Below are 27,982 nucleotides of genomic sequence, written 5' to 3'. Positions count from 1 at the left end.
TTCTAAGTGGATTTGGTAAACATGTGACATCTTCCCTGCCAATACTCTCCGTGATTTTTTGCCACTCCCAACCCCCACCCCTCTCTGACTTTTTGCGGACGTACATGAATGTCTACTCTTCTCCGACGCTTCTCCAGCTGGCCCCCCCATGCCTGAGTCCCCAACAGCAGGAGAAAATGCCTTGTCCTTCCGCAAAGACAGGATGGAGTCCAAAGCAGACCTCAAGTGTCTATGTCATTTTGCATCTGAGCTTTAAACATCATGTGGATTTTTTTTTTCTTCCTCATCACAATTTTTCCTGCCCGGAAGTGATTTTCCCCCAAATCTTTAAGCTGTCATTTCAGGAAGATCAGGGTCCTGTTTCTCTTATGGCTTGATATCCCCTGGGGTACCCCAGGTTGAGAAACAGAGAAGGGGAATCTCAGCTCTAAAGTTTCCTTTGCCCTCCCTGCAGCCCTTTTCCAGTCCCATAGTTCCTGTCTTGAGGTGAGGAGACCGGGGTTCTTGAGGAAGGTTGCTCTGAAAAAGGTGTTGCAAAGCTTCCCAGAATTCCAGATGGTACAGGAGTGTCCCACACACACACGCCGTAAATACAGACGCACTCACGGGGTTTTGTCATTTCCAGAACTGACCATGAAGCTGGGTGGTCCTCTCCAGTCACTAACAGCTCTGTCCCTGCCCCACAGACCCTGACAACTCGCTGAGTGTCAGCATCCCCGAACCATCCCCTCTGCGGGTCCTCCTGGGGAACTCCCTCACCATCCCCTGCTACTTCATCGACCCCATGCATCCTGTGACCACCGCCCCCTCCACTGCCCCCCTCGCCCCGAGAATTAAGTGGAGCCGCATTTCCAAGGAGAAGGAGGTGGTCCTGTTGGTAGCCACGGAAGGGCAGGTGCGGGTCAACAGTGCCTACCAAGACAAGGTCTCGCTGCCCAACTACCCGGCCATCCCCAGCGACGCCACCTTGGAAATCCAGAACCTTCGCTCCAATGACTCTGGGATCTACCGCTGTGAGGTTATGCACGGCATTGAGGACAGCGAGGCTACCGTAGAGGTCGTGGTGAAAGGTGAGAACGTCCCAGGGACACTGCTTCACCTGGGTAAAGAACCAGAATGGTATGCTCACGGGAGTGGATGCAGGCAGGCTGGTTTTCAAACCCCACCTCCTACCCCGCCAGCTTCCACCCACCTGAGTCAAGTCACTTAGCTTCAGTTGTGTCTCTGTAACACAGAGATGGGACTGTCATTCTCTCTGGACTTTGAGGGACTTAAAAACATCTTGACCATCATCACATGTAAGTGAAAGTTTGTGCTTTGCTACAATCCCATGATTCCATGATCAACCCCATTTTACAGATAAGCAAACTGAGGTTAGGTGATCTGCCTGACGTTTCCCTGGAAGCGAGCCAGAGTGGTCTCTTGACTTTTCATCCAGATGTCTTTTCCCTCCCCCACCTCCCACCCCAGACCCATTCTCAGCTCCAGAAGCCAGAGAAAGGGATGAAGCCTCCCTGGTTCCCTTTCTTTCCTTGGCCCAAGGTTAGTTTGGTTAGTTTGAGGATAGGGTTACTTTGGTTAGTTTGAGGATAGGGTTACTTTAGTTAGTTTGAGGATAGGGTTCCCACTAGGATGCCCCTGGGCTGAGGATACTTGGAGCTCTAAGTGTCTCTTTCCCTGAAGAAAATATGGGGCCTGGGAGTGCCACGAAAAAAGTAAAAGAAGGCAAATTTTAGTTCAATTCAAGAACTTTCTGATTATCAGATATTCAAAACAGGTACTCTGTAAGGTAGTGAGGTCCCCGTCACTAGAGGTATTTTAGCAAAGGCAGAAGGACCACATGTGACTGTGGGGAGATCAGCGCATCAGCTAGATGCCCAGACCAGTCCCCTTGACCATAGCCATAAATCTTCAAGGACTTTGATGACAGGAGGCTGTGCCTGACTTGCTCTCCCACCTGCGCGTGTCTTGCAGGCATTGTGTTCCATTACAGAGCCATCTCCACGCGCTACACGCTGGACTTCGACAGGGCGCAGCGGGCCTGCCTGCAGAACAGTGCCATCATCGCCACCCCCGAGCAGCTGCAGGCCGCCTATGAGGACGGCTTCCACCAGTGTGACGCCGGCTGGCTGGCCGACCAGACTGTCAGGTATGCTGCCAGGGCCACATGCAGAGTCGGGCAGCCCGGGCCTGCGGCCGCCGTGATGCCGTGACCAGCCTGGGCTGGAGCTGGAGCAATGCCTTGGCCTACTCTAACCATGCTTATGTCGTTGTTCGGAAGCAAATATTTGATTTGGGACCGCCCAGTTGAGCTATGAGGTAAGATACAATCATGGGTCAGCTATGCTGCGTGCAAAAAATTCACCACGTGCTTTTCCACAAAGCTCCAGTGCTCCCAGGCAAATACTTTTAGTGGCTGCAAGGAATTTTAAAAGAATATAGAACTTGCACAGAAAGCTGTGCCTTGGTTTTTTTTTTTTAAAAGGGGCTTATTGTATTCATTTGAAAATGTAGCGTGAGCCATAAAGCAACTGTGCCCCTCGTCCCAGACCATCTCAGATAGGAGCCCCTGGGGTGGTCATGACACATTCTGGAATGTCCGGTGACAATGTCTGGCTCTGCTGATGGAAGACTCCTGACCTGTCTAGATCCTTGTCAGTGTGCCCTGTGGCAGAATCAAGAGCTGCTAGCAACTTCACCCTAAATGAGCAAATTACCCGTCATTACCCTTCCTACCCCTGTTCCCCTTTGCCATGATCTCTGCAGTTTCTCGAGGCTTTGGTGTTTTTTGTTTTTTTGTAAAATCCTTCCCTTTTTTCTTGTTGTTTTTAACAAGGCAAGACATAAATTAAGCTTTCTGGTGCTTTTTTCCGTGCGGGCGGCTGCTGAGGGATGCGTAGCCCAGCCGCACAGACAGAGCTCTGCCCTCGAGGGATCTCAAGCCATGAGAGCCTGTTGAGGCAGGATGAGACATGCATTCAGGGTGGACCAGAGCTCTGAACGGAAGAGCCAGAACCACAAAGCCTCCAGAAGAAAACAAAGGAAAATATCTTCACAATCTTGAGTTGATCTTTCAGATCTTAGGACACAAAGGCTATGAGCAGGAAGACAAGACAAGACAGCAGCCTAGCATAATGCAAGAGCCTGCACCGTGGCCCCAGAAAGAGCTGGGCTCAAAACACAGCTCTGACACTTACAAGCTGTGTGACCTTGGGCGAATTGTTTATCGTCTCGGGGCCCAGTTTCTTCCAGGTTAAAATGGAGTGTTTCTAACACTTGCCTCGTTAGGTGGATGTGAGACTCAAATGACGCAAAGTAGAGGTTGGCAAATGGTGGCCAATGGGTCAAATCCAACCCACCTTTGTTTTTGTACATAAAGTCGTGTGGGAACTCTGTGACTGCTTCATACTACCGTGCCAGAGTTGAGGGGTCAAGATGAGACTCTGCGGGCCACAAGACCTACAATATTTACTCTCTGGCCTTTCTATAGAAAAGGTTTGCAGGCCCTGGATGTTCGGTTCCAATATGTATTTGGCAAAGGGGGCTGCCTGTAATCACCACTAACTGTGAAAACATGTATCTCATTGAAGCTTGGGGAACAAAGCCAAAAAGACAAACAGTCCCCATATCCAGGGCAGATGCTGGCAAACACACCAGTGAGTCCCTGTTTCCTCCCACATGGGAGGAGGATACCAGGGCCCAGGCCACGTATGCCTTCTGTCCCCTGAGTGTCACACAACATCCACTCTGGGTTCCTGGCAGGTACCCCATCCACACTCCAAGGGAAGGCTGCTATGGGGACAAGGATGAGTTTCCAGGTGTGAGAACCTATGGCATCCGCGACACCAATGAGACCTATGATGTCTACTGCTTCGCTGAGGAGATGGAGGGTGAGGCCCTGTCCCCTTCCCAAGACACCTGTCTGTCCCCTTCTCCCCAGTGATACTAGGAACCATGTGGGCCTCCTCTGCGGCAGAGCACAGACCAAGGGCAGCACACACCAGACCCCTCTCTGCCTTGCCCAGAGAGGGTGGGGGGCCTGTGGGGGGAAGGAACGGGCCCCCAGATCCCCTCACTCCCCACTTTGGAAAGAGCCTCAGCAGGCGGTGGATACCTACCAACCATCTGGTCCCACTACTGGGCCCAAGAACGTTTGTCTCTGTCTCTCTGCTGGGCTGGGCTGGGACTGCCCCTCCCAGCCAGGACCCCTGCTGCTCTGACCAGCCCATCACTGTCCCAAGGGTCACTGTACCAGTAAAGCCCAGCCCAGCCTTGTCATCCTCGCAAAGGACACCCCAGGCCACTCCAGGGTGGGTCCATCAGAAATGTAGTTCCCCGGAGAGCCGGCTGTCCTTCAACCCTCTCTAGTTTCCCTGCTGCCAGCCCCCAGCGTCATCCAGGCTTTCCTGGTGGGCTGGTTCTGGAGAGCCTCAGTGGTGGCAGAAAGGAAGCTGGGGTCTTTCTCTGCTTTGTGAAGGGTGCTCATTTTGATCACAAGCAGAGCTTCCTGAGTGACCCAGGCATGTGGAAGACTCTCTCTTCTGCCATCTGCACACATCACCCCTTTTGACACTCCAGGCTCTGCCGCCTCTGCCCCCAGCCCACCCAAGTTTGCAGCTTCCCCCAGGCTGGAGATAAGACCTGACAACCTGGCTCATTCTGAGGCTGGGACAGTCCCTGCTTTCTCACCCCTGGGCTCCCTTGCTCTCGCCCCTGTGCTCAGGGCCTATTAAGGAGCAAATATTTGTGTTCCCATTCTTGGCTCACCAAAGGCGCAGCCAATCAGAGCTGCCACTAAGTGGGGACAACCAGCGCCTTCCCAGGAAACAGATGCCCACCCCCAACCCCTACCTCCACACAACATGCTTAGGTTTGTGAAAATAGTAAAAAGAGCTCATGAGGCCCTTATGGACGCTTTGGGGCCTAGAGACCCCCATCTGTGAACCACCGCTAGGAAGATCAAAGCCTAATACCTGTTCTTCCCATCACAACTTGAATTTTTTTTAAAGGATTGCTTGCATGGACAATGCTTAACTCTTAGGAAAGATGCCCTGGGAGGGGGTACGTTGCACAGCAGAGCGTGAGCAAGGATGCTTTAGAGCAGGAGTTTGGAGCCTAGGAGTCACATGGATTCCCTGGGGATGCAGGGCAGGAGAGGGGACAGAGGTCCTCACCCTGCCCACCCCGTCCCTCACAGGTGAGGTCTTCTATGCGACGTCTCCGGACAAGTTCACCTTCCAGGAGGCGGCCGACGAGTGCCGGCGTCTGGGCGCACGGCTGGCCACCACGGGCCAGCTCTACCTGGCCTGGCAGGGCGGCATGGATGTGTGCAGTGCCGGCTGGCTGGCCGATCGCAGCGTGCGCTACCCCATCTCCAAGGCCCGGCCCAACTGCGGGGGCAACCTCCTGGGTGTGCGGACCGTCTACCTGCACACCAACCAGACGGGCTACCCTGACCCCTTGTCCCGCTACGACGCCATCTGCTACACAGGTGGGGCTCAGAGGGATGCCAGGAAGAGGGGGGCGTTGTGCCATGGGAATGGGGGCCCAGTGGAGGGGAGCTGGGAATGGGGGTTGTTTTCTACCCCTTCAAGGGGCCACAGGTGCCTAAACCCCATGTCTCAATACCCCTGTTGTCACTAGCTCCTAGAACACCTAAGGGAGAGGCACCATAGGCGACAGGATCCCGCCCTGTCTCGTCAGCTCAGAAGAGGATTAGAAGAGCGAGCTTAGAATCTGTGTTTGCTCAGGTTGGAGTCATAGCTCTGCCACGGGCGACTGTGCAGCCAGGGAAAGCCTCAATGTTCCCATCTGTCCGAGGGGTGGGTGGCGGGCATGAAACCATGCCCCCCCCCCCAGAGGCGGGCACCGTTATCCACCCTCTGGAATCCAGTGTGCAGAAGGACCACAGGGTCATTGAAAAGAGTGGGCAGGTGGGGACAGAGTTGACCTACAATTTACTTTGAAAATTTAGACTAAACCTTTTAAAAATAAGGTTTTTATCTCATGTTACACAGTCTGGATTAGGGATACATGCTAAATTCTTAGAGGAAAAAAAAAAAAAACATGGATACTATGGAGCTGTGTCCCTGTTATGACAAATTGGGACAGCACGGTGGCCTAGCTCCTTCCTGTTTGGCTTTCATGGCCTGACTTTACCCAAAGAGAGGCATTTATGCCAAAGGAACAAAGATTCCCCCCAAAGCCTCTCTTAACCTTTCAATATCCTAACCAGCCTTTTGGAAGTGGTAGCACACTTGTGGGTCTCCTCTTTCTTAAAATGATTGACTGGCTTGTCCTTGCCAGTCACTCTTTGGCTCATGACCAAGGCAGGCAGTGATCTTAGGTCCTTTTCACCCACGTCATGGGCTCCCACATCTTTGGCAAGCTTTCTCAGTTCTGCTTCTTAACTGATTTACCTTGTCCTGCTGGCCAGTTACAGCATCGGGTACCCAGAAGATAGGTGAGGAGGCAGCAGGCGTTGATCAGGAAGGGAGGTTTAGCCGGACTGGTCATATAAGCAGTGAGCCGCTCGGTCAGTGTCTCGTGGCATGATCCCACGGAGACGGAAAGCTTTCCTTCCCTGGTGGGGAAGGAGGTGGATCTGCCGCTCATCTCCCTCAAGCCAGCCCTAGGTTGAGCCACTAAAGCCTGTCTCTCTCCCCACCCCAGGTGAAGACTTTGTGGACATCCCAGAAAACTTCTTCGGGGTGGGCGGCGAGGAGGACATCACCATCCAGACCGTGACCTGGCCTGATGTGGAGTTGCCGCTGCCTGGAAATGTCACCGAGGGTGAAGCCCGAGGCAACGTGATCCTCACTGTGAGACCTGTCTTCGGTGTCTCTCCCACTGTCCCGGAGCCCGAGGAGCCCTTCACGTTCACCCCGGAGCCCGAGGAGCCCTTCACATTTGCCACTGTTGGAGGGGCCACTGCCTTCCCTGAGGCTGAGAACAGGACTGGAGAGATCACCGGGCCCTGGGGTGTTCCCGCTACGCCCGGCCCAGCCTTCACTGCCTTCACCAGTGAGGACCATGTTGTGCAGGTGACCGCAGCCCCAGGCACAGCTGAGGTGTCTGGGCGGCCGCGATTGCCTGGGGGTAAGTGCCCGCCCCTCAGGGGGCTGCATGGGGGCTGGTGGGGGAGGTGGAAAGAACTTGGAGTACTTAAGGATCTGTACCTTCAACTTTGCCTGAGACCTGGGCCAAGCCTTCCTCCCCTCAGACTTGGTTCTCCTCGCTTGTAAAACAAGGAGGGGGGCCAGAGAGTGACCCCCATGCTCTTTTGCCACAAAGCATTTCCTTCAAATGAAATCGTAGGTGGAAATGGGAGTATGTGTCAAGCAGATAAGGATGCCACATGGGTCTAGGGAGGAGTGGAGCCAAGAACTGGGGCCCTTTAGTCCAGGGCACCCCCTTGCCCCATCAGGCACCGCCACGGAACAGAGCTGCTTGAAAATCGGTGTACGAGGTGACCCCGGGGCTCCTCACAGAGCTGACCTTCAGGGACAGGGGTCAGCAAACCAAGCTCTGACGATCATACCAGCTTGCCACCTGTTTCTATGTGGTCCACACACCAAGAATGGCTTTACAGTTTTAAATAGTTGGGGGGCAAAGTCAGAGTGAGAATAACCTTTTGTGTCATATAATGAAAATGACATAAAATTCAAGATTCAATGTCCGCAAATAGAGCTGGACTGGAACAAAGCCACAGCTACTCATCAGCGTGCTCTCTGTGGCCCTTTTCGGGCTGTCACCAAAGAGTTGAGTAGTTGTGACAGAAACTAGCGAGCCCACGAAGACTAAACTGTGTCCTGTCTGACCCCTTCCAGAAAATGCTTGCCAGCCCCTCTTCTAGGAAAGGTGTGTTCCAGGGGCTTAATAAAGGTCTGGAGGCTTGGGATGTTATAGAGCTCAGCTGCTCCCCAAACTCCAATCCAAGAACAGGAAGGACATTCTGGGATGGCTTTTGTAAGGGCCTTGGTGGTGTCCCCTTCTGGGGGAAAAGCAGATGGACACTGCCACCCACCATCACACCCAGGATGCCACCAAGTGGGATTTCAGCCTGACATGCCCCAATGAGTACAATCTGTTGGGAAGGAGAAATTATTTCAGAGTTTCAGGGTAACTCCCAAATGGCTGGGTCCCAGGGTTAGGCCAGGACTGGAAAGAGTCCCATTGGCTCTGTGTGGGAAGGTGCCAAGGGACAGATGAGCATCAGCCACAGGACAGAGCAAGGAACGTGGGACAGTATCAGACTAAGGATTGGAAGGTGTGACATAGGCTGATCAATCACCTTGGGAAGGATCAGAAACAGAGACTAATGTACACAGCCGAACACAGTGGGAGAGGCAGGGTAAGTGGGTAGCTCAAGGACAAGGCTCTGCCCCTTTGAGAACCTGGTAAAAGCCACGAGGCCACTCCCAGAACGCTCGCGGCACACACCCACAAAAACACTGGCTGGCATCTTCAGGCAGGCACCCGCCTCCTGGGGCCTGGGCCGGGTGCAAAAAATGCCAGGGGTTGTCCAATATATCCTTAGCCTTCTCTGTATTTTCCAAATGTTCTGTAACGAGTGCTTATTCTTTTCATAATGAAAAAAAAAAATGCGTTTGTTTTAAAGAGTAACGGGACAAAGAGGAGGGTTGGGGACACCCAGGGCGGAAGAGTCCTCCAAGGCCCTCTCAGGGAGATGGATTTCAGGAGTGGCTTGAACAAGCCGAGGGAATCAACTTGGTTGAGAATAGGATCAGAGGTAGGAAGGGAAGGAGAGGATGAAGGGGAATCATTCCTGAAGGAGCTGGGGCTCCCTCCCTGCCCTCAAAGCCAAAGAACCAGGCTCCCTGGGCACTGTCACTGTGGTGTCACTGTCACTGTCCAGTGCCTGCCCTGAGCCTACCTGGTCTCTCCTTCTCTTCCTCCCCGCCCCCACTCCAAGCAGGGGTTGTGTTCCACTACCGCCCAGGATCTGCCCGCTACTCACTGACCTTTGAGGAGGCTCAGCAGGCCTGCCTGCGCACTGGGGCTGTCATCGCCTCCCCGGAGCAGCTCCAGGCCGCCTACGAAGCAGGCTACGAGCAGTGTGATGCCGGCTGGCTGCAGGACCAGACCGTCAGGTGAAGGACCAGCCCTGCCCCCGGGGCCAAAGCCAACCATTAGCGGTCGGGCTCGGGGAGCAGCACCTGTCCAGCACCCGTCCAGCACCCGTCCAGCACCCAGCAGAATGGGCACCTGCTACACTGTGCCTTAATTAATTAATTAATGATTCCATGGCTCCTCCCCTAATTTCTCCCCCAGAACCAAGGCGTATTCTGAGCAGGTGGGGAAGGGCCCAAGGTGACATTAAGTCCTTGGTCATTTACCCCCAGGAGACAGGGAGAATCTCTCCTCAAGGCCCCCCACCCCAGGCGCCTCCAGCTTGACTCAGTGCCCTTCCATGTGACGGGCTCTCTTCTGAAGCCAGGAACCCCCAGGGGCCCCAGACCCTTCCGCCAGCCACACAGGGAGCTTGCTGCAACAAGAGCTCCATCCGGTTTCGATCCCACCAGATGACTGAAGATGCGCCCAAGTCCCCAAGAGACCTGCCAGCCTCTCCCTGGGCCCTGCGTCCCCCAGCCTCTAGAACAGGCCTCCATGCACCCCTCCTGTGCTCCTTTGCAGATACCCCATTGTGAGCCCACGGACTCCGTGTGTAGGTGACAAAGACAGCAGCCCCGGGGTCAGGACCTACGGTGTGCGGCCAGCATCAGAAACCTATGATGTCTACTGCTACGTGGACAGGCTCGAAGGTACAGCCCGTGTTCTTGAATTTTGGGCCCTGGGCAGAGGGCTATTGGGGAGACACAAAGAACCACCCAGTTCTGTTCCTTTTCCAGCCTCTCTCTCAGGTCAAGCTCATTCTCTCCCTCCCTCATGGTTCATGCGGGTTCCCCCAGCACTGCAGGCGAAACTGATTAAAAAGCATTGAGTTCTGCTGATCAATGAGTCTTTAATTATTACAAATAAGTGTTAGGTATGCCATCTGTCTCATTGAGAGTCCCAATGCCCAGGAACAAATCAAAGGTTCTGAGAAGTCCTGCAGTAGAAAACCTTTTAAACTCTGCTTAACCAAGCAGTACAAACAAAAAGATCTTTTCTTTTGTTTCATTTCATTTCTTTTAATTACAATGATCATCACCAAATTGCTATTCCAATGAACCCAATTTTAGAAATGCTGGTGTCCTGGAAAGAGTTCAGCATACCCACTCACTTGTTCTGGGGCCCTGGGGCAAGTTACTTAACCTCTCTGGGCCTTAGTTCCCTCATCTATAAAATAGGAGCTGATTGTGCTGATATCACCCTTGGTGAGTATTAAATGAGATATGTGTGATAAGGGCCTGGTACAAGTGGGTATTCAGTAAACATGAATTCCTTCCCTCAAATCAGACAGGCACCTGGGTACAATTCTGGGTGTGGGGACCCAAACCCCAAGAGTGGCTCCAGGACCCACCCCAGGGTCCTGGATCCTCTGATCCTATTCTCAATTCTCAATCCTATTCTCAAGGATCAGATCCTCGGGTGCTCCGTGCTTGAGTCCTGTGGTGGAGGGGAGCACAGGGGGTCAGAAGGAGGGTGCCCAAGAGTGACTGGACAAACTAGACAAGACGGAAGATGCTTCCATGCAGAGGGACCGTCTGGTCTCAGTTCCGTTGCCCTGCCCCCCAACTCCCCCACCCCACAGTAAGCAGAGCTGCTCTGGCTGTGGGCATGAGGGTCACACCTCCCACCTGCTTCTGCCCCCAGGGGAGGTGTTCTTCATCACACGCCTGGAGCAGTTCACCTTCCAGGAAGCGCTGGCATTCTGTGAATCTCACAACGCCACCCTGGCCTCCACGGGCCAGCTCTACGCCGCCTGGAGCCGAGGCCTGGACAAGTGCTACGCCGGCTGGCTGTCGGATGGCAGCCTCCGTTACCCCATCGTCACTCCGAGGCCTTCCTGCGGCGGAGACAAGCCAGGCGTGAGAACTGTCTACCTCTACCCCAACCAGACAGGCCTCCCTGACCCGCAATCCCGGCACCACGCCTTCTGCTTCAGAGGTATGCTTTCCTGCCTCTCCTCCAGCCTCCTTTCTCCCTGGCACATGACTCCTCTGGGTTCACCCCTTCTGGCCCTTGTCCACCATCCCTGTCCCTCCAAGCAAGGAGGAGAAAGCCCCTCTGGGGCAGGGAAGCTCTGGAGCTAGCATGACCTTAGGTGTTGACCCCAAGGAAAGGTCCCTAGAGAGCAGCAGAGCGAGGTGAGTGAGAACTGGGGCTCTAAAGTTAGGCAGACCTGAATTTTAATTACAGCTCTGCTGCTTAGTGGCTGTGTAACCCGGGGCAAGTCACTTGATCTGTTCCTCTGCTTAGCCTATAAAATAGTGATATAATAATTCCTCCTTCAAAGAGGTGTGCAGATAAACTGGAAGAGGGCATACAGAACACTTGGCATTGTGCTTGGGACATAGTAAATTCTCAGTAAATGTTACCTTTTCTTTTCTTTTTTTTTTTTTTAAGATTTTATTTATTTATTTGACAGAGAGAGATCACAAGTAGACGGAGAGGCAGGCAGAGAGAGAGAGAGAGAGAGGGAAGCAGGCCTCCTGCTGAGCAGAGAGCCCGATGTGGGACTCGATCCCAGGACCCTGAGATCATGACCTGAGCCGAAGGCAGCGGCTTAACCCACTGAGCCACCCAGGCGCCCCAATGTTACCTTTTCTATAGATAACAGACACATACATATAGATGTGCTGTTTTAATTTGTATACCCTCGCCCAGTTTTCTCCTGCTTGTAAATATGTTTGTGATAAGTTGAGTCAAAGTATTCTTTTACTCTTCACTAAGCACCAGAAATTCATGGTTCTAATTGGCCCACGCTGAGGACCCGCTGCCGGCGTCAGTCAGTCCTCATCACCTGTGGGAGTTCTGGGAGTGATGTCATCCAGCAGCCCAGGGGGTGTGGCTAGGGCGTGGCCAAGCCCTGCAGGACTCTGCCTGGATGAGATCTGCCGCCCCCTCCCCCCGCCCCCCCCCCCCCCCCCCCGTTTTGGATCTACTATGGTGGAGATTATAGTCACTGCTTGGGCCACGTTTTATATCTGATGCATCAAAACTGAGTGTCTTTGTAACTTCCTATGAATGTATCATTATTTAAAACAAAGGTAACAAAAAAATAAAAGCTGAGCTTTCCCCAGCTTCTCAGACTTCCAGAGCCATCTTTGAAAACCCAGTTCAAAGGACACTCAGCCCCACTACGCAGCCTCAAGCAAGCCAGACCCTTCCTGGAAGATGTGTGGGGCTCTTGTGCCGGTACCCCTCCCCGCTCTGGGCAACGGAAGCCAAACCAGTTAGCCTCCCAGTTCGTTCTTAGACCTGCACCCCCACGGCCCCGACCCTCTGTGAACCCGGTCTCTTCTGTAACTTCGAAGAGGTTTGACCTCCTTCCCAACTGAGCCCACCACCGGTTTTCCTTAAACCGAAACAGTTACGCGCCCCCTTCCCCCCGAAAACATCTATAAATCCCACCTTCTGCCTCCAGTGCCAGGATGACTTCATGGATTTTAAATAGCAGCCTCCTATTTTTGACCCAGACATACTTGGAACCTAATTTCTGTCCCCGAGAAAGGCAGCATCGTGCCTGGGAGCAGAGTCTGGCACCAGATACTTGCCTTCGAAGACGGGATCTGCCCCTTATAAGCTAGTGGCCCTGGCAAGTCATTTAACTCAGGGCCTTAGTTTTCCCACCTGGACATGAGATCATAGTATCTATCTCATAAGGCTGTTGTGGCATAAAATGATTTTATATACATAACACCTTTAAACAGTGCCTTACATGTACAATACATTCTGCAGACGGCATGCCCCAGACCGCCCTGAAATAGTGTGTGTGTGATGCTGTGTGCGGATCAGTATTGTGTAAGTGATGCAGTCAGCTCTTACTGAGGAAGACGAGAGCCGTCTTACTGGGCTTGAGGTGGGCTGCGGGCGAAGGTCGAGGGCCAACAACGTTTTTGCACCAACCTGGCCCCCCCTCAAAAATCCCCTAGTTCCCCTGGGTTGGGCCCCTGGCAGGAAGGAAGACTCACCACCTGCCTCTCTTTAGGTGTCTCAGCAGCGCCCTCTCCAGGAGAAGAAGAGGGCGGCACACCCACTCCCTCTGTCGTGGAGGACTGGATCGCTACCCGAGTGGGGCCTGGTGTGGCTGCTGTCCCTGTGGGCGAGGAGACGACTGCCATCCCAGACTTCACCATTGAGCCGGAAAACCAGACGGAATGGGAACCGGCCTACAGCCCAGCGGGCACTTCCCCACCGCCAGGTCTGTGAGGGGAGGGCTCTGGCGTGGATCCTGAAGTCTCCTGTGCCTGTCTCCCTAGGCTGTGGCCCAGCCCGCGGTGGTTCTTTCCCTGGAGCCTGTGCTGTTTTCCCAGCCCTGACACTGGCTGGCGGCGTATCCAGCCGTGGGCAACATCAGCCATCTCAACTGGCCTCTGGGACAACCGCCAAGGGAAAGAAGGGGCAGACTTTTTCACAAAACACACCCCCCCCGCCTCCCACCCCACAACTCGCTGTTCCCTGCTTTTTATTCTCCCATCTGTACCACGATGCCTATCACTGAGCTGATCAGAGGGCTCTTAGTCTGTCTTCCTGCATTCACATCTTTATCCTCTAACCTTTTAAAAACTCTCTTGTAGGAAGATCTCCAATAGTGGGGAAGGACCTACAAGGGGTCTTTGGAAGTGTGACTCTGACGTGTCACCCTGCCTTGATCCTCCTTCTGTGTCACTCTTTTGGGCCAGGTATCCCCAGCCACCACTTCTTGAGCCCCATCTGTCCTGATCAAATTGGATGGAACTTGATGGGATGAAAGCTTTGGTCCCCTAATCATGTTGGAAAAAGTGTTTTATGGCTGTAAGTTTAGGGACATGCTGGCTTACAGAAAGATTGACAGCCCCCCACCCCTGCAGACCTTCTCAGTGCCTTTGATATGCTAATATGTGCTGTAAGACAGAGGGGGTGATGTATTCAAAGTGTCCCAAATGAATCTGACCAAAGGCTTCTTCCCACCCCAGCCCCCGTGGAGTATTCATTTATGGCCCAGTTTCTGTAAGCCTGAATTAAACAAAGCCCAGTAATACGTGTGCACTTAGTAGAGTCAGCTTGTCCAGGGAAATGTTCATTTGAAGAAATGAGTATATCAGAGCTTTGCACTGGTCCATGTAGTCACTCATTCAATGCACTGTTCCCAAGCCATTCAGCCAGGCCAGACACCCCTCTGGGTGCTGGAAATGCAAAAGCCTGTCCTCCCTCCATGCTGGAAGGTGAGGGTATGTTAGTGGAGCAGGTGGGATTCTGGCCCAGTGACCTCACCCAGCAGCCACACCTGCCTGTGCCTTTTCCTCACCCTTCACCGGGACCGGAATAACGGAGTCCTGTTTGGCCAGAGTGTGTAGCTTGGCACAGGATCCTGGCACCAACTAGTGGGAGTTTTCAAGGGAGGGGACTCCAATGGGCCCCTAGAAACATTTTCCATACTTCAGTTCCCTACCACCTCGGCCATATCAGGAACCATCTGTACTGTTGTTAACTCCGTCTTTTTCTTTAAACTGACTTGCCTTTCAAAAGAAACCTAAATTTATTTAAAAGAGGAACGTTTTATCATGACTGTAAGTGGTTACTCCAGAATGTTTCTGGTATATATATATATATATATTTATAGCCCTCTTGCAAGCCTCCACTACTGTCCTGAACCCCACACCCACCTCCAGGATTCTCCTGTAAGCCAGAGTAGGCTGTGAGCCTGCCCAGTGGGACTAGCATGTGCTTGGCTCAGGTTCTCTGTCTAAGAAATAATCCCAAAAGAACGTGCAAGCTCCAGTCCCAGCTAGGCATTTTGTTGGGTCTTTTTTTGTTTTTTGGGGTTTTTTTTTAATTTATGTATTTATTTGAGAGAGAGAAAGCGTGTGTGTGCAGGCAAGTGCGGGGAGGCACTGAGGGAGAGAGAGAATCTTTTTTTTTTTTTTTTAAGATTTTATTTATTTATTTGACAGAGAGATCACAAGCAGGCAGAGAGGCAGGCAGAGAGAGAGGAGGAAGCAGGCTCCCTGCTGAGCAGAGAGCCCGATGAGGGGCTCGATCCCAGGACTCTGAGATCATGACCTGAGCCGAAGGCAGCGGCTTAACCCACTGAGCCACCCAGGCGCCCCTGAGAGAGAGAATCTTAAGCACACTCCGTGCTGAGCACAGGACCCGACTCGGGGCTCCAGCTCATGACCCTGAGATCATGACCTGAGCCAAAACCAAGAGCCTAAACCAAGAGCCAGACGCTCAATTGACTGAGCCATCCAGGTGCTCCAGCCAGCTGGGTTATTTTTAAATGCAAAAGGTGGAAACAAGAGGGAAGGAAAATAATGCAACCATTTTTATTTAGAATGATGAGACTTTTTCCGCTGCAGTAGCAGTCTCAGAATTGAAAAAGTTGATGCATTTTTGCGAACAGTACTACCTGGCCTCCCCTGCCTCAGAGGGATGGGATTGGATGAGTGATTCTCAAACTCGAGGGGGCGTCAGCATTGTGAGGGTTCCAGGGTCAGGGGGCAGTGGGGAAGGGGCTTATTGAAAGACGACATGCCTGGGCGGCTTAGTTGGTTAAGTGTCTGACTCGTGGTTTCCACACAGAGTCCTGGGATCGAGCCCTGTGTTGGGCTCCCCACTGCTTGTCTCCCTCTCTGCCCCTCCCCCCCCCGCTCACGTTCTATCCCTTTTTCTAAAATAAACAAATAAATATTCAAAAAAATAAAAGTTGGGGGAAAAAAAGATGACTTGCTACCCCCACCCTAGAGTCCCCAGAGGGACTGGGGGGTGGGGGAGCTCTGAGAGTCTGCTTTTCTGTCAGGCTCCCAGAGAATGCTTGTATTGGTGGTAATGCTAAGGCTGCCAGTCTAGGGATCACACTTTGCAAATCATGGGTTTAGCTAAATGGGGTGATGGTATGGAGGTACTGGAGAGGTGACCTCTGTTACTTTCCATGGGAGCCAGACCCCTACTTGCATGGGCTGTGTGGATGGCGCCTTCTGGAGTCTCAAAGGGCACAGTTTCCTTTCCTGTGCAAGGTTCCATTAGAAGACATCTGAGCACACCAGTGAAGAAAAGTTTTACTGTGGAAGGAATGGGTGAAGCTCCAATAGAGCAGAGTTACTAAATCCACACCTCATCTTCTTCCTTTCCTCCAGGGATCCCTCCAACATGGCCTCCCACCAGCACAGCAACAGAGGAGAGCACAGAAGCCCCTTCTGGAACGGAAGTGCCCTCAGCCTCAGTGGAGCCATCCCCCTCAGAGGAGCCATCCCCCTCAGAGAAACCATCCCCGTCAGAGGAGCCGTCCCCCTCAGAAGAGCCATCCCCCTCAGAGGAACCTTCGCTCCCCTGGGAGGAGCTGTCCACACTTTCACCCCCAGTGCCCAGTGGGACTGAGCTGCCAGGCTCTGGGGAAGTATCCGGGGTACCTGAAGTCAGTGGTGACTTCACAGGCAGTGGAGAAGTTTCAGGACATCTGGACTCTAGTGCGCAACCCTCAGGAGAAAGTGCAAGCGGACTGCCCTCTGAAGATCTTGACGCCAGTGGGCTCACCTCTACTGTGGGCTCAGGCCTGCTTATGGGAAGTGGACTGGCTTCAGGGGATGAAGATAAAATTCCATGGTCCAGCATTCCTAAAGTTGGAGGTGAGGGCCTAGAGACCTCTGCCTCTGGAGTAGGGGAACTCAGCGGGCTACCTTCTGGAGAAGGTCCAGAAGCTTCTGCCTCTGGAGTAGGGGACATCAGCCGGATACCTTCTGGAGAAGGTCCAGAAGTCTCTGCCTCTGGAGTAGAGGACCTCAGCAGGCTGCCTTCTGGAGAAGGTCCAGAAGTCTCTGTCTCTGGAGTAGAGGACCTCAGTGGATTACCTTCTGGAGAAGGTCCAGAAGTCTCTGCCTCTGGAGTAGAGGACCTCAGCAGGCTGCCTTCTGGAGAAGGTCCAGAAGTCTCTGTCTCTGGAGTAGAGGACCTCAGTGGATTACCTTCTGGAGAAGGTCCAGAAGTCTTTGTCTCTGGAGTAGAGGACCTCAGTGGATTACCTTCTGGAGAAGGTCCAGAAGTCTCTGCCTCTGGAGTAGAGGACATCAGCCGGCTACCTTCTGGAGAAGGTCCAGAAGTCTCTGTCTCTGGAGTAGAGGACCTCAGAGGATTACCTTCTGGAGAAGGTCCAGAAGTCTCTGCCTCTGGAGTAGAGGACCTTAGTGGATTACCTTCTGGAGAAGGTCTAGAAGTCTTAGTTTCTGGAGTAGAGGACCTCGGTGGACTTCCTTCTGGAGAAGGTCCAGAAGTCTCAGCCTCTGGAGTAGAGGACCTCAGCCGGCTACCTTCTGGAGAAGGTCCAGAAGTCTCAGCCTCTGGAGTAGAGGACCTCAGTGGACTTCCTTCTGGAGAAGGTCCAGAAGTCTCAGCCTCTGGAGTAGAGGACCTCGGTGGACTTCCTTCTGGAGAAGGTCCAGAAGTCTCAGCCTCTGGAGTAGAGGACCTCAGCCGGCTACCTTCTGGAGAAGGTCCAGAAGTCTCAGCCTCTGGAGTAGAGGACTTCAGTGGATTACCTTCTGGAGAAGGTCCAGAAGTATCAGCCTCTGGAGTAGGGGATCTCAGTGGACTTCCTTCTGGAGGAGAAGGAATAGAGACCTTTACCTCTGGTGTAGGGGACCTCAGCAGGTTGCCTTCTGGAGAAGCTTCTGCCTCCGGAGTAGGGGACCTCAGCGGGATACCTTCTGGAGAAGTTCCAGAAGCCTCTGCTTCTGGAGTAGGGGACCTCAGTGGACTTCCTTCTGGAAGAGAAGGTCTAGAGACTTCTGCCTCTGGTGTAGGGGACCTCAGCGGGCTGTCTTCTGGAGAAGGCCCAGAAGCATCTGCCTCTGGAATAGGGGACCTCAGTGGACTTCCTTCTGGAAGAGAAGGTCTAGAGACCTCTGCTTCTGGAGTAGAGGATCTCAGTGGATTGCCTTTAGAAGGGGAGGGTCTAGAGACCTCTGTTTCTGGCACTGAGGATCTCAGCGGGTTACCCTCTGGAAAAGAAGACTCAATTGGTTCAGCTTCTGGAGCCTTGGACTTTGGCAGAATACCTTCTGGAACTGTGGGAAGTGGGCAAGCTCCAGAAGCAAGTGGCCTTCCTTCAGGGTTTAGTGGTGAATATTCAGGGATGGACCTTGGAAGTGGCCCATCCTCTGGTCTACCTGACTTTAGTGGACTTCCCTCTGGATTCCCAACTGTCTCCCTAGTGGATACTACCTTGGTGGAAGTGGTCACAGCTACCAGTGCAAGTGAACTGGAAGGGAGGGGAACTATTGGCATCAGCGGTGCTGGAGAAACGTCAGGACTGCCCTTCAGTGAGCTGGACATTAGTGGGGCAGTTAGTGGCCTCCCTTCAGGAGCTGAACTCAGTGGCCAAGCATCTGGGTCTCCTGATATCAGTGGGGAAACATCTGGATTCTTTGGTGTCAGTGGACAGCCATCAGGGTTTCCTGACATCAGTGGGGGAATATCTGGGCTTTTTGAGGTCAGTGGACAGCCATCAGGGTTTTCTGGGGAAACATCTGGAGTGACCGAGCTTAGTGGACTGCCCTCCAGACAACCGGATGTCAGTGGAGAAGCCTCTGGAGTTCTTTCTGGCAGTGGCCCACCATTTGGCATAACCGACATCAGTGGAGAAGAATCCGGGATCCCTGATATCAGTGGGCAGCCATCAGGGTTGCCAGAGTTCAGTGTGACAACTTCTGAAGTCCCTGGCCTGGTTCCCGGGACCACGAGTGGCAGTGGCGAGTCTTCTGGAATTACATTTGTGGACACCAGTTTGGTTGAAGTGACCCCAACTATGTTTAAAGAAGAAGAAGGTTTAGGGTCTGTGGAAGTCAGTGGACTCCCTTCAGGGGAGGCAGATGTCTCGGGCATATCTGGGATCATGGATGTCAGTGGCCAATCTTCTGGAGCAATTGACTCTAGCGGGTTGACATCCCAGCCTCCAGAATTCAGTGGCCTACCAAGTGGAGTAGCGGAAGTCAGTGGAGAATCCTCTGGAGCAGAGACTGGGAGCAGCCCGCCCTCGGGAGCCTATGACAGCAGTGGACTCCCATCGGGGCTCCCCACTGTGTCTCTTGTAGACAGAACTTTGGTGGAATCCATCACCCAGGCTCCGACAGCCCAGGAAGCAGTAGAAGGGCCTTCGGGCATTTTGGAACTCAGCGGGGCCCATTCTGGAGCCCCAGATGTGTCTGGAGACCACTCGGGGGTTTTGGACCTAAGCGGGCTGCAGTCCGGGCTGCTGGAGCCCAGTGGAGAGCCGTCGAGTACTCCGTATTTTAGCGGGGACCTTTCTGGCACCGTGGATGTAAGTGGAGATTCCTCTGCATCCACAAGCACCAGTGGGGAGGCCTCGGGGCTTCCAGAAGTTACTTTAATCACTTCAGAGTTCGTGGAGGGTGTCACCGAACCAACTGTTTCCCAGGAACTTGCCCAAAGACCCCCTGTGACACATACCCCGCTGTTTGAGTCCAGTGGAGAAGCCTCTGCGTCTGGGGAAGTTAGTGGAGCTACACCAATGTTCCCCGGGGCTGGGCTAGAAGCGTCATCAGTCCCGGAATCCAGCAGGGAGACGTCTGTCTTTCCTGAGGCTGGGGTGGGGATGTCTGCCGCCCCTGAGGCCAGCGGAGGAGTTTCCGGGGTGCCTGAGGTAGGTGAAGCCACCTCCGCCTTCCCTGAAGCGGATGTGGAGGGGGCCTCAGGCCTGGGAGTGAGCAGCAGTGCCTCTGCCTTTCCTGAAGACCCCAGGGAGGGCTCGGCCACCCCTGAAGTACAAGAGGAGACGACCAGCACCTATGCTGTGGGCACAGAGTCGTCAGGCTGGCCTTCGGCCACTCCAATGACATCTGGAGACAGGACTGAAGTCAACGGAGACCTGTCCGGTCCCACGTCGGGGCTGGATGTTGTCATGAGCCCCAGCGTCCCAGAGTCCGAGTGGATCCAGCAGACCCAGCGCCCTGCAGAGGCACCTCTAGAAATTGAGTCCTCAAGCCCCTTGCACTCAGGAGAAGAGACCCAAACTGCCGAAACAGCCACCTTCCCCACGGATGTTTCCATCCCCACTTCTACACGAGGGACAGATGAATCAGCACCAACCATTCCAGGTATAGTTGGGATTTTTTTTTTTCTCCTTTCAGTGTGTTCAGGGAGTTCAGACTGTAGTGTAGTGAGAGGCAGCGTCAACTCACGCTCCTCTACAGGCCAGCTGTGTAGCCTCAGGCAAGTTTCTTAATCTCTCTGAGCCTTATCTGGAAGATGGGAAGAGTACCAGGGACCAGCAATCAGGATATAAATATATATCGAACAGGCACTTAGCATCTAAGTTCCCACCCAGCCACACTTAGTGATTCATGCTTGCTCAGGTTGCAGTGGAGTTACATCCCAAGAGCAATTATACGTGAGTCCAACTGTCTGTGCTTGGCACAGGTAGAGAGAAGGGGGACTCTTCAGATAGGGCTAGAAATTCTACTCACGCCCCTTTCCCATGGAGTTCATGTGAGAGGAGAGAATGAATTTGATGACATCTATGCCCAGATATTAACCTCACGTAAGGTTAAGACCTGCATGATGTAAAGACCCGAAGCGTCGTGCTGGCTGTCCTGACTTTGGTCCCCACCCTCACCCCAGCACAGGTGGCTTCTCCGTACCACGGTCTCACTTTGACACAACCCAGGCACCGGGCACAGGAGGCTGATATTTTCCTTTGCTTTTTGCCTGGGGCTCCCTTGTCCCTCCTTCTGGGCCGAGAGACCTCTCCCAGTCAGAGAGCCCCCAACCCGAGATGCTGGGGCCAGGTCCCCAGAGTCCCCAGAAACATGCTGACCCAGAGCCAGCCTCATGGGCTTCAGGGACTTTGTGCCCCAACCTCAGAATCTCAGAGGCGAGGCTGCACCTCCGGCAGGCAGCTGCAGTCTCGCTGCTCAGTGTCTCCCAGGGAGCTGCGGCCCCATCAGGTCCTGTGCTGAGGGGCCCTGTGGGAACTGCCAGGAGATGGAGGGACCCATCTCCCGCCCATGCCCCCCCACCCTGGCCACATTGGCAAGCATTGCAACATAGCTAAGCCCCTCATCAGCCGTGGGGGGGACAGGCAGGGGAAGAAGGGGGACCCCTTTATTCCCCAGAAGGGGCCGCAGGCAGGAGGAGGTGACCAAGGCCCGCCGAGGCTCAGGCTTCCCAGATCAGGAAGGAGAGGGGCACAGTGACAGCGTAGGGTAGACGCCGCAGGGTAAACATGGCACGTCTCTCTAGAGAGTCAGTCTACGTGGCACTTTTGGGAAAAAAAGTTCAAGTAATTAAACCGGGAAATAGTTCCTTTTTTTGTTAAGCCAATGATTGTTTTATGAGTCAAATGCCAAATATGCTTGAATTTTGAAGACAAAATCCATGACTCTCAGGAAGTGTGGAGCTAGGACGTCAGTGGGGTCGAGCCAGTCATGCCTCCTGGGCCCCGGGACGGAAGCTCCGAGGGGGCTGCCTTGCACTGTCAGAGCCTTCCTCTGCAGGAAAGCCCCTGCTCGCCCCTCCATGCTCAGACCTGGTTGGGGTTTGGGTCCCCTTCTTGACTTGAAGGAAATGACGGGCACTGCCTACCACCCCCAGCTGCTGGGGAACTTGACCTAGCTGCGCCTGGCCCCTCGGCCCCCGGCCCCCACTGCCCTGGGGCCTCTGTCATTCTTCATGGGTCAAGCAGCCTGCGGGGCAGGTGAGGAGCCTGGGGCAGGGGTCCTCTGATTGGAGGTGGCGCCCCAGAAGGAGACGATGAGGATCTGCCTGTGTTCCCTGAACACATCGAGGCCTGTGGCCATGAGGACGTTTCCTCTTGTCCCATCAGCACCCTTAAGGGAACAGATGCCCGGTACCTCCAAGCCCCTATTCTCAGGGTAGGTGTCTGCACTGCCACCGTGCCCTTACCCCCGCCTCTGCTCCAGAGTCTTTCCTAGAAGAGCTTCATTCTTCTGACACAGGCAGAATCAGAGCCATGAATCCTGGGGGAAAGCAGATCCCACGAGACAACCAGGGCCGGGCAGCTATCTCCTAATAGTCATTCCATCATATGCAAAGAAAGATTTTGTGTTTGCATATATTTATGTATATGCAAATTAATACCTCATAATCTATTGCTCCCATCACGTAAATATGCTGTATACTTGGCCCTTACACTGGAAAAAGTCCATGTAAGCAGGTCCTAGGGTGACTACGGATTCACTCTTTCCTTCACTGGGGTCGATCTCTGGCCGCTTGGTGGAGCCATGAGTAAGAGCACTGTGGGCTTCTATGGCCAGAGGGTGGGCTCTCCTCGGGCAGTCAGCCTTACCACCTAGGGGATAGTGTCACGGGGCCACGGTGACCCCTGGGACTCCAGCCGCATCCCTCCATCATCCACCCTGATGGGAGGGCAGAGCCCGTCCTCCCTCTGGATATGGCTGGTGGAGAGCAGCAGGGGCGCCTGACCTGGGTGACATGTTCATGGACACAGCCTAAGTCAGAGAGGAACAGACTCAGGGCCCGGCAGGACTTCCGGGACAGCTGCCAGGAGTGGAACCCCCTTGCCCTGGTGTTTGTACCTTCTGACACCTCTCTCCCTTTTAGCAAGTCCTTTCTCTGACCATGTGTACCCCCACAGGGCTTTCTGCCCCGATGATTCCTTCCCAGACAGCTCTGTGGGTAGCTTGACAGTTATCCCCATCTGAAACGACAGCTCCTCCGAGGGAGTCAAATCCAGAACTGGGGTCTTCACTCGTTTCACACGTTCCGCTAAGTAAGAAGCCCTCTCTCGAACACAAGAATCAGCCGCTAGTCTTCACTTGGGAGATGAACTTCAGAGCCGCTAGAATGGAGAGAGGTTTAGAAGTGGGGCTTGGCCAGCCCTCGCGACCTCATTTGTAATAGGCTCAAAGTAGTGGTTCTCAGCTTTAAGAACCTCCTGATGCCTGGGGTCCCACTCCCCCCGATTCTGATTGAAACGGTCCTGTGGCCTTGGCATTGGGGTTTTTAAGACTGCCCCGGTGACTCCAGCGTGCAGCCAGGGCTGAGGATTAAGAACACCTGTATGCAGCGTCTGGGCCCCCCCAAGAGGCATCTATAAAGATTGCTTCCCCTTCCCCGTCTCTCACGCCACTGGTTAGGAAAAACTTTATCATCTCTAAAGAGCAGGTGGTAAGGATGCTTCCAGAAGGCCTGCAGATATCGTCCCGCCTCTGCAGGTGACCCACCGTGGTCTTGAGCTAGAACCCGCAAACACAGGCTACTGTCTTTCAATAGTTCGGTGTTCTCCAGACCCCAGAAGCAGCAAAAATGTCGCATTATTCCTGTGGCAGTATTTGAATACTTGGGGTAACCTTCCACCTAGTAAATGAGGCTGGAGGCCGTTATGTAGCCCTTAAGAGAAAATACGTGACAATTTGTCATCGTCTTGCTAAGTCAGCATTCCATAAGCAAGTTCTTGATAAATGAGTCATCTGCACTCTTGACGTCGAAATGAACATGTTTAGTGAATACTCAGATTTCCTGGCGATTGAAGAAGTAGGGCTACCTCCCCCATTCTGATCCACTTAAAAAGCAGCAACCTCCCCTCCCCCCCAACCTCTGTTGCTGACATTTGTTGAGATTTCTGGCCCCAGCAGAACTGGTCTGAAGAGGGCTTCTGGCATTGGTGGTAGTTTAAAAGATCTTTTAAAAATTTTTGTTAACTACCGCAGTAGATTCTGTTTTGCTAAGGTTGAGACATTCTGTTCTAATCAGATCTCAACATCCAATTTTCCAGCAATCACTGGTGCTGGGTGGATTTCTCTAAATTCCTGGGTTAGGAGGGCATGACCTCAGAATTCAGGCAGCCTCTTTTCCGTCTTACTGACATTCTTCATTTTGTAGGCTTGAGGCTCTGATCTATGATCTGACATTGTCTCTTCCCCTGGAGAAGGGAGGTTGGAATTTCAGTGAAATCTTAGCCTCAGAGGGAAGGGGGATGTTGTCAAAGCAAGTGAAAATACAGGGTTACAAGCGCAAATACAAATCACACCTTCATGACACGACATAACCGAAAAACCAATGGGCAGATTTGAATAGGGACTAGTCGACCCTTGAACAGCACGGGGTATTAGGGGTGCCAGTCCCCCACAGAATTGAAAATCTGCATATGAATTCTGACTCCCCAAATACTTAACTACTAATAGTCTCCTTTGACCGGAAGCCTTAGTAATAGCAGAAAGTCAGTTAATACTTAGTTTGTATGTTATACGTAGTATTTACTGTATTTTTATAATAAAGTAAGTTGACAAGAAAATGTCATTCAGAAAATCATAAAAGGGGGGCTCTTGGCTGGCTCAGTAGGTAGAACGGGTGACTTTTGATCTCGGGGTCATGAGTTCAAGCCCCGTGTTGGGCATAGAGCTTACTTAATTAAAAAAAAAAAAATAGAAAAAAAAATCATAAGAAAGAGAAAACACGTTTCAGTACTGTGTCGTAAAAAATCTGCGTATAAGCAGACCACACACAAACCCATGTTAGTTCAAAGGTCAACTGCGATTGAATTGAAGATGCATGATATTAAACTTACATTCAGGATCAAACTTTAAAAATATAAAAGACTTGATAGTATAATTATAGCATATTGGTTAACGTAATTATGTTTATTTAAAAGCAAATTGGAACTGACAAATATGTTCTTATAAACCTTCTGTCAATTGTGATACACAAGAAAGCAAGTGTATTTACTCAGTTCTGGCCATCTGATTGATTCTAGGTGTTTGCAGGTTGTAGGACATCCACTGAGTTAAGAAATTGTCTCTGTGCTTCTTCTTCTTCTTCTTTTTTTTTTTTTTTTGTTTTTAATTTATGACAGAGAGAGATAGCGAGAGAGAGGGAATATAAGCAGAGGGGAGCTGGAGAGGGAGAAGCAGGCTCCCCACCGAGCAGGGAGCTCAATATGGGCCTTGATCCCAGGATGATGGGATCATGACCTGAGCTGAAGGCAGAAGCTCAACAACTGAGCCACCCAGGCGCCCCATCTCTGTGCTTCTTGTGGGGATTTTCTTTCATGTTTGTCCAGGAAAGTTATGTCCAGGGTCAACACATACAGCTGCACAGGTTGTGCACTGAACAACTTGAATACCATTCATATATTCTTTATGATTGGCAACCCCTTCAGTTGGGTATCCTTTGAGTAAGAGTACCAGCTGTCTTCATTCAGCCTTTTCCTGTGAGCCAAATAAACTCTCTTGTTTGGAGGTCCTTATTTCTGACATAAGCAAAAGCCAGTCAAGGCCTATTCAGGGTGGAGGCCTGAGCTCCCCAATTCAGATGCCAAAGTGATTATTTGGAAGTATCTTATTCCCCTCACCTATACCGGGGGCTCTCAGTTATTGTCTCCCCTAAGTTAGGGCCTGGTGCAGGAAAAAATCATCCCTTTTGGTTATAGTAGTGGGAAGAGGACTCAGAGTTCTGACCCTCCCCAGGGTCCCTGGTGAAACAATGGGGAGCTCTTGGCCTGCTGCAGCAGGAATGATAGTGAGATACTGAGATCCAAGACTTCAGTGACCCTCTCCCTTCACAGAGGACAGAGGCCCAACTTGCAGCCTGCGTGTCTGATTCTTGCCTCCGTCTCTTCCGGTCTGTCTGCCCAGCTTACCGGCATAGGCAGGCTACGTCCTTTGCTTCCTTACCTGTACTCTAGGGCATATGACATCTGCGCCCTGGGGCTGTTGGAAGGGTAAAGCATGTCGGAGCCGTACCGTCTGGCTCAGAGAAGATTCATGAGAGAGATCGGTTCCTTCTCTTTCCTCTCTTCCTTCATGCAGACTGCCCGTTGCCCAAAGCCCTTTCAGTCCCCCCTCCTGCTGGCAGCCTGTCTGGGTCCCCCACCCTCTTTGTGCTCAGCCCAGCTCACCTTCTCTCATGGTTCCAGAAGACAAGCAACATCCCATTTGCCCTTCACAGAAAGAGGTATGGGCACTGCAAGGCCGGAGGGAGAGGAGATGAGGCCCGGCAGACGTGAGCAGCTCACGAGAAAGCCCCACACAGAACGCTGGGCCCCCTTCCTGCAGCAGAAGGCCTCTCTCTACCTCCCTGCGGGCACCCCCAGCCTCTGTGGTCTTCAGCATTCTGGCCCTCCTTCCCTTCTCATCTGTGAACCCTGGGCCCTGCACAAAACAGCTTCTGAACCCGGGGACAGGTTCCCTGAGTTTTGGGGACCGTCTCTCCCCTGCAACCTTCTCAGATCGGGTGCCAAAGCCAGGAGGAAAACAACAAGGTCCCCAGCCCTAGTCTCTGGGTCACCAGGGGGCAAGTTATGTGAAATAAGCTTCTGGGACAAGGGAGGCCACCTGGCCCCACCTCCCCGGGGCCTCCGCCTCCCCTGCCCCTCCCCCACAGTGGGGTTGCCATCCAGCTCTTCCGCCCACAGGCCACTCCTGTCCCTGCTCTCTACAACTGCTTTAGCGCCTCCGTTTGCTTAAGCCCCCCTCGCCCGGTGCTTTCCACACCCCGTAATGACGCTAATGGACACAAGAGAACAGGGGCTCCTGTTGAGTAGCCCCCAGCTTCCGCCCGGCCCACCGGCCTGACCTATTGCTGCTACTGCTGCTGCTGGGAATCCAAGTGCATGCTGGGAATCCAAGTGCATGCTGGGACTCCCGTCAGTTCCTCCATGCATTTTGGTTTTGCTTGGAACAGTTCCAACCTTGGAACTGCTGGTGTCTAATCCGTGGTGCACGCTCCCTGAGATGAAGCTACGAACTCCGTGGGAACAGAAAGATGCCTGAGGACCCGAGATTTTCAGGCCACCTGCTGCCCAAACCTAACCGGTTCAGAAGACATGTACTGCACACCAGCTAGCGAAAAGGATCCACAGGAACGTGCTTTTGCCTTCGTAAGAGGGGATGGACTTTAAGGTCTAATCTGCTGCCCTGAGAGGCGGGAACTAATCCTGGAAGGTGTTTAGGATGCTGATCACGTGGACACCACCTATAGACATGTCGGGTCCTGAAGGTTGTGTGAACACAGCTGCGTACACCAAGGCTTAGCCTTATATCATGATGCCCCAATGGCCAGTGGCACCCACTCATTGCAGAATCTTACTGATCTGGGGAAAAGAGCTTCACAATACCTTCTGTCGTGTTCCCAGAGGAAGGTACCCAGAGAAAACCAGCAGGAGCCTTTGTAGTAGAAACACGAAGACAGTAAGAGACTCCCAGGTTTCTGGCTTCTCAAAAAGAGGCAGAAAGACCGGATTATGGGGATTCACTTCTCACCTTGGCTGATGGATGAAAAATGGAGGCCAGTGGCTTACCAATTCCAGTCCCACAAAGAAGTTGGATCAGAAAAAACACCTTGGGCCAGAAGAACAGAAGGGAGGAAGAGTCTGCCTGGAAAGAAGAGGTTGATGGGGACGTGCTCTACCCCAGGGTGGTGGCTGGCCACTTAGTAAGTGGCTCAGCAGCTTCAAATCTTAGTTTCCCACTGGCCAGAAAGGAACCTGTCTGAAAACTGGGACTCACTGGAGATGTCCACGTTCTAGGGCCCTAAGCTGGAAGGAACATGGGAAAATGCTCGGCTGGTTTCTCTTCCTTCCGCCAGAAGAATGATGCCAGCTTCACCTTTATAAAATAGAATCTGATTTACTGAAGACGGAGGTGTCTGCGACTCCCAAAGATGGAACGAGTCTCGGGCAGATGGCCCCTCTCGCCATTTTCTCATGGTTCTGTACTCTCCAGACCACCTCTGGTTTGCCTTGCCCTCTTGCCTCAGTTCCTAACTACAGAGGAAGATCGGAAAAGAAAAGCTCTAACAAGCTCCAGACACTTGGCTTCCGGTGTCCTTGCTCACCAGCGTCACGTTGCGAGCCAGCTCAGACACAAAGTCTCTCGAAATACTC

The 27,982-nt window shown here is 52.9% G+C and overlaps 1 protein-coding gene across 3 annotated transcripts in view; it reads left to right on the top strand.

Annotated features, from left to right (window-relative positions):
• ACAN (aggrecan) overlaps window positions 1–27,982 on the top strand; it is a 62,574-nt gene that overhangs the window by 27,623 nt on the left and 6,969 nt on the right. The window contains exons 2-12 of one of the 3 annotated variants that reach the window (XM_047738633.1): window positions 687–1,070; window positions 1,975–2,149; window positions 3,763–3,890; window positions 5,198–5,491; window positions 6,673–7,098; window positions 8,936–9,113; window positions 9,658–9,785; window positions 10,780–11,073; window positions 13,118–13,330; window positions 16,245–16,967; window positions 17,196–20,216. In XM_047738633.1, coding sequence (XP_047594589.1) covers window positions 785–1,070; window positions 1,975–2,149; window positions 3,763–3,890; window positions 5,198–5,491; window positions 6,673–7,098; window positions 8,936–9,113; window positions 9,658–9,785; window positions 10,780–11,073; window positions 13,118–13,330; window positions 16,245–16,967; window positions 17,196–20,216 — 5,866 coding nt within the window. In that variant the 5' untranslated portion in view covers window positions 687–784. Of the gene's footprint in view, window positions 1–686; window positions 1,071–1,974; window positions 2,150–3,762; window positions 3,891–5,197; window positions 5,492–6,672; window positions 7,099–8,935; window positions 9,114–9,657; window positions 9,786–10,779; window positions 11,074–13,117; window positions 13,331–16,244; window positions 20,217–27,982 lie in introns of all 3 variants that reach the window. The other 2 variants (XM_047738632.1, XM_047738635.1) reach the window with 2 other exon arrangements.

This window comes from Lutra lutra, chromosome 7 (assembly GCF_902655055.1).
Source record: "Lutra lutra chromosome 7, mLutLut1.2, whole genome shotgun sequence".
Taxonomy (NCBI): Eukaryota; Metazoa; Chordata; class Mammalia; order Carnivora; family Mustelidae; genus Lutra; species Lutra lutra.
This window is presented reverse-complemented; position numbering and strand designations above follow the sequence as displayed.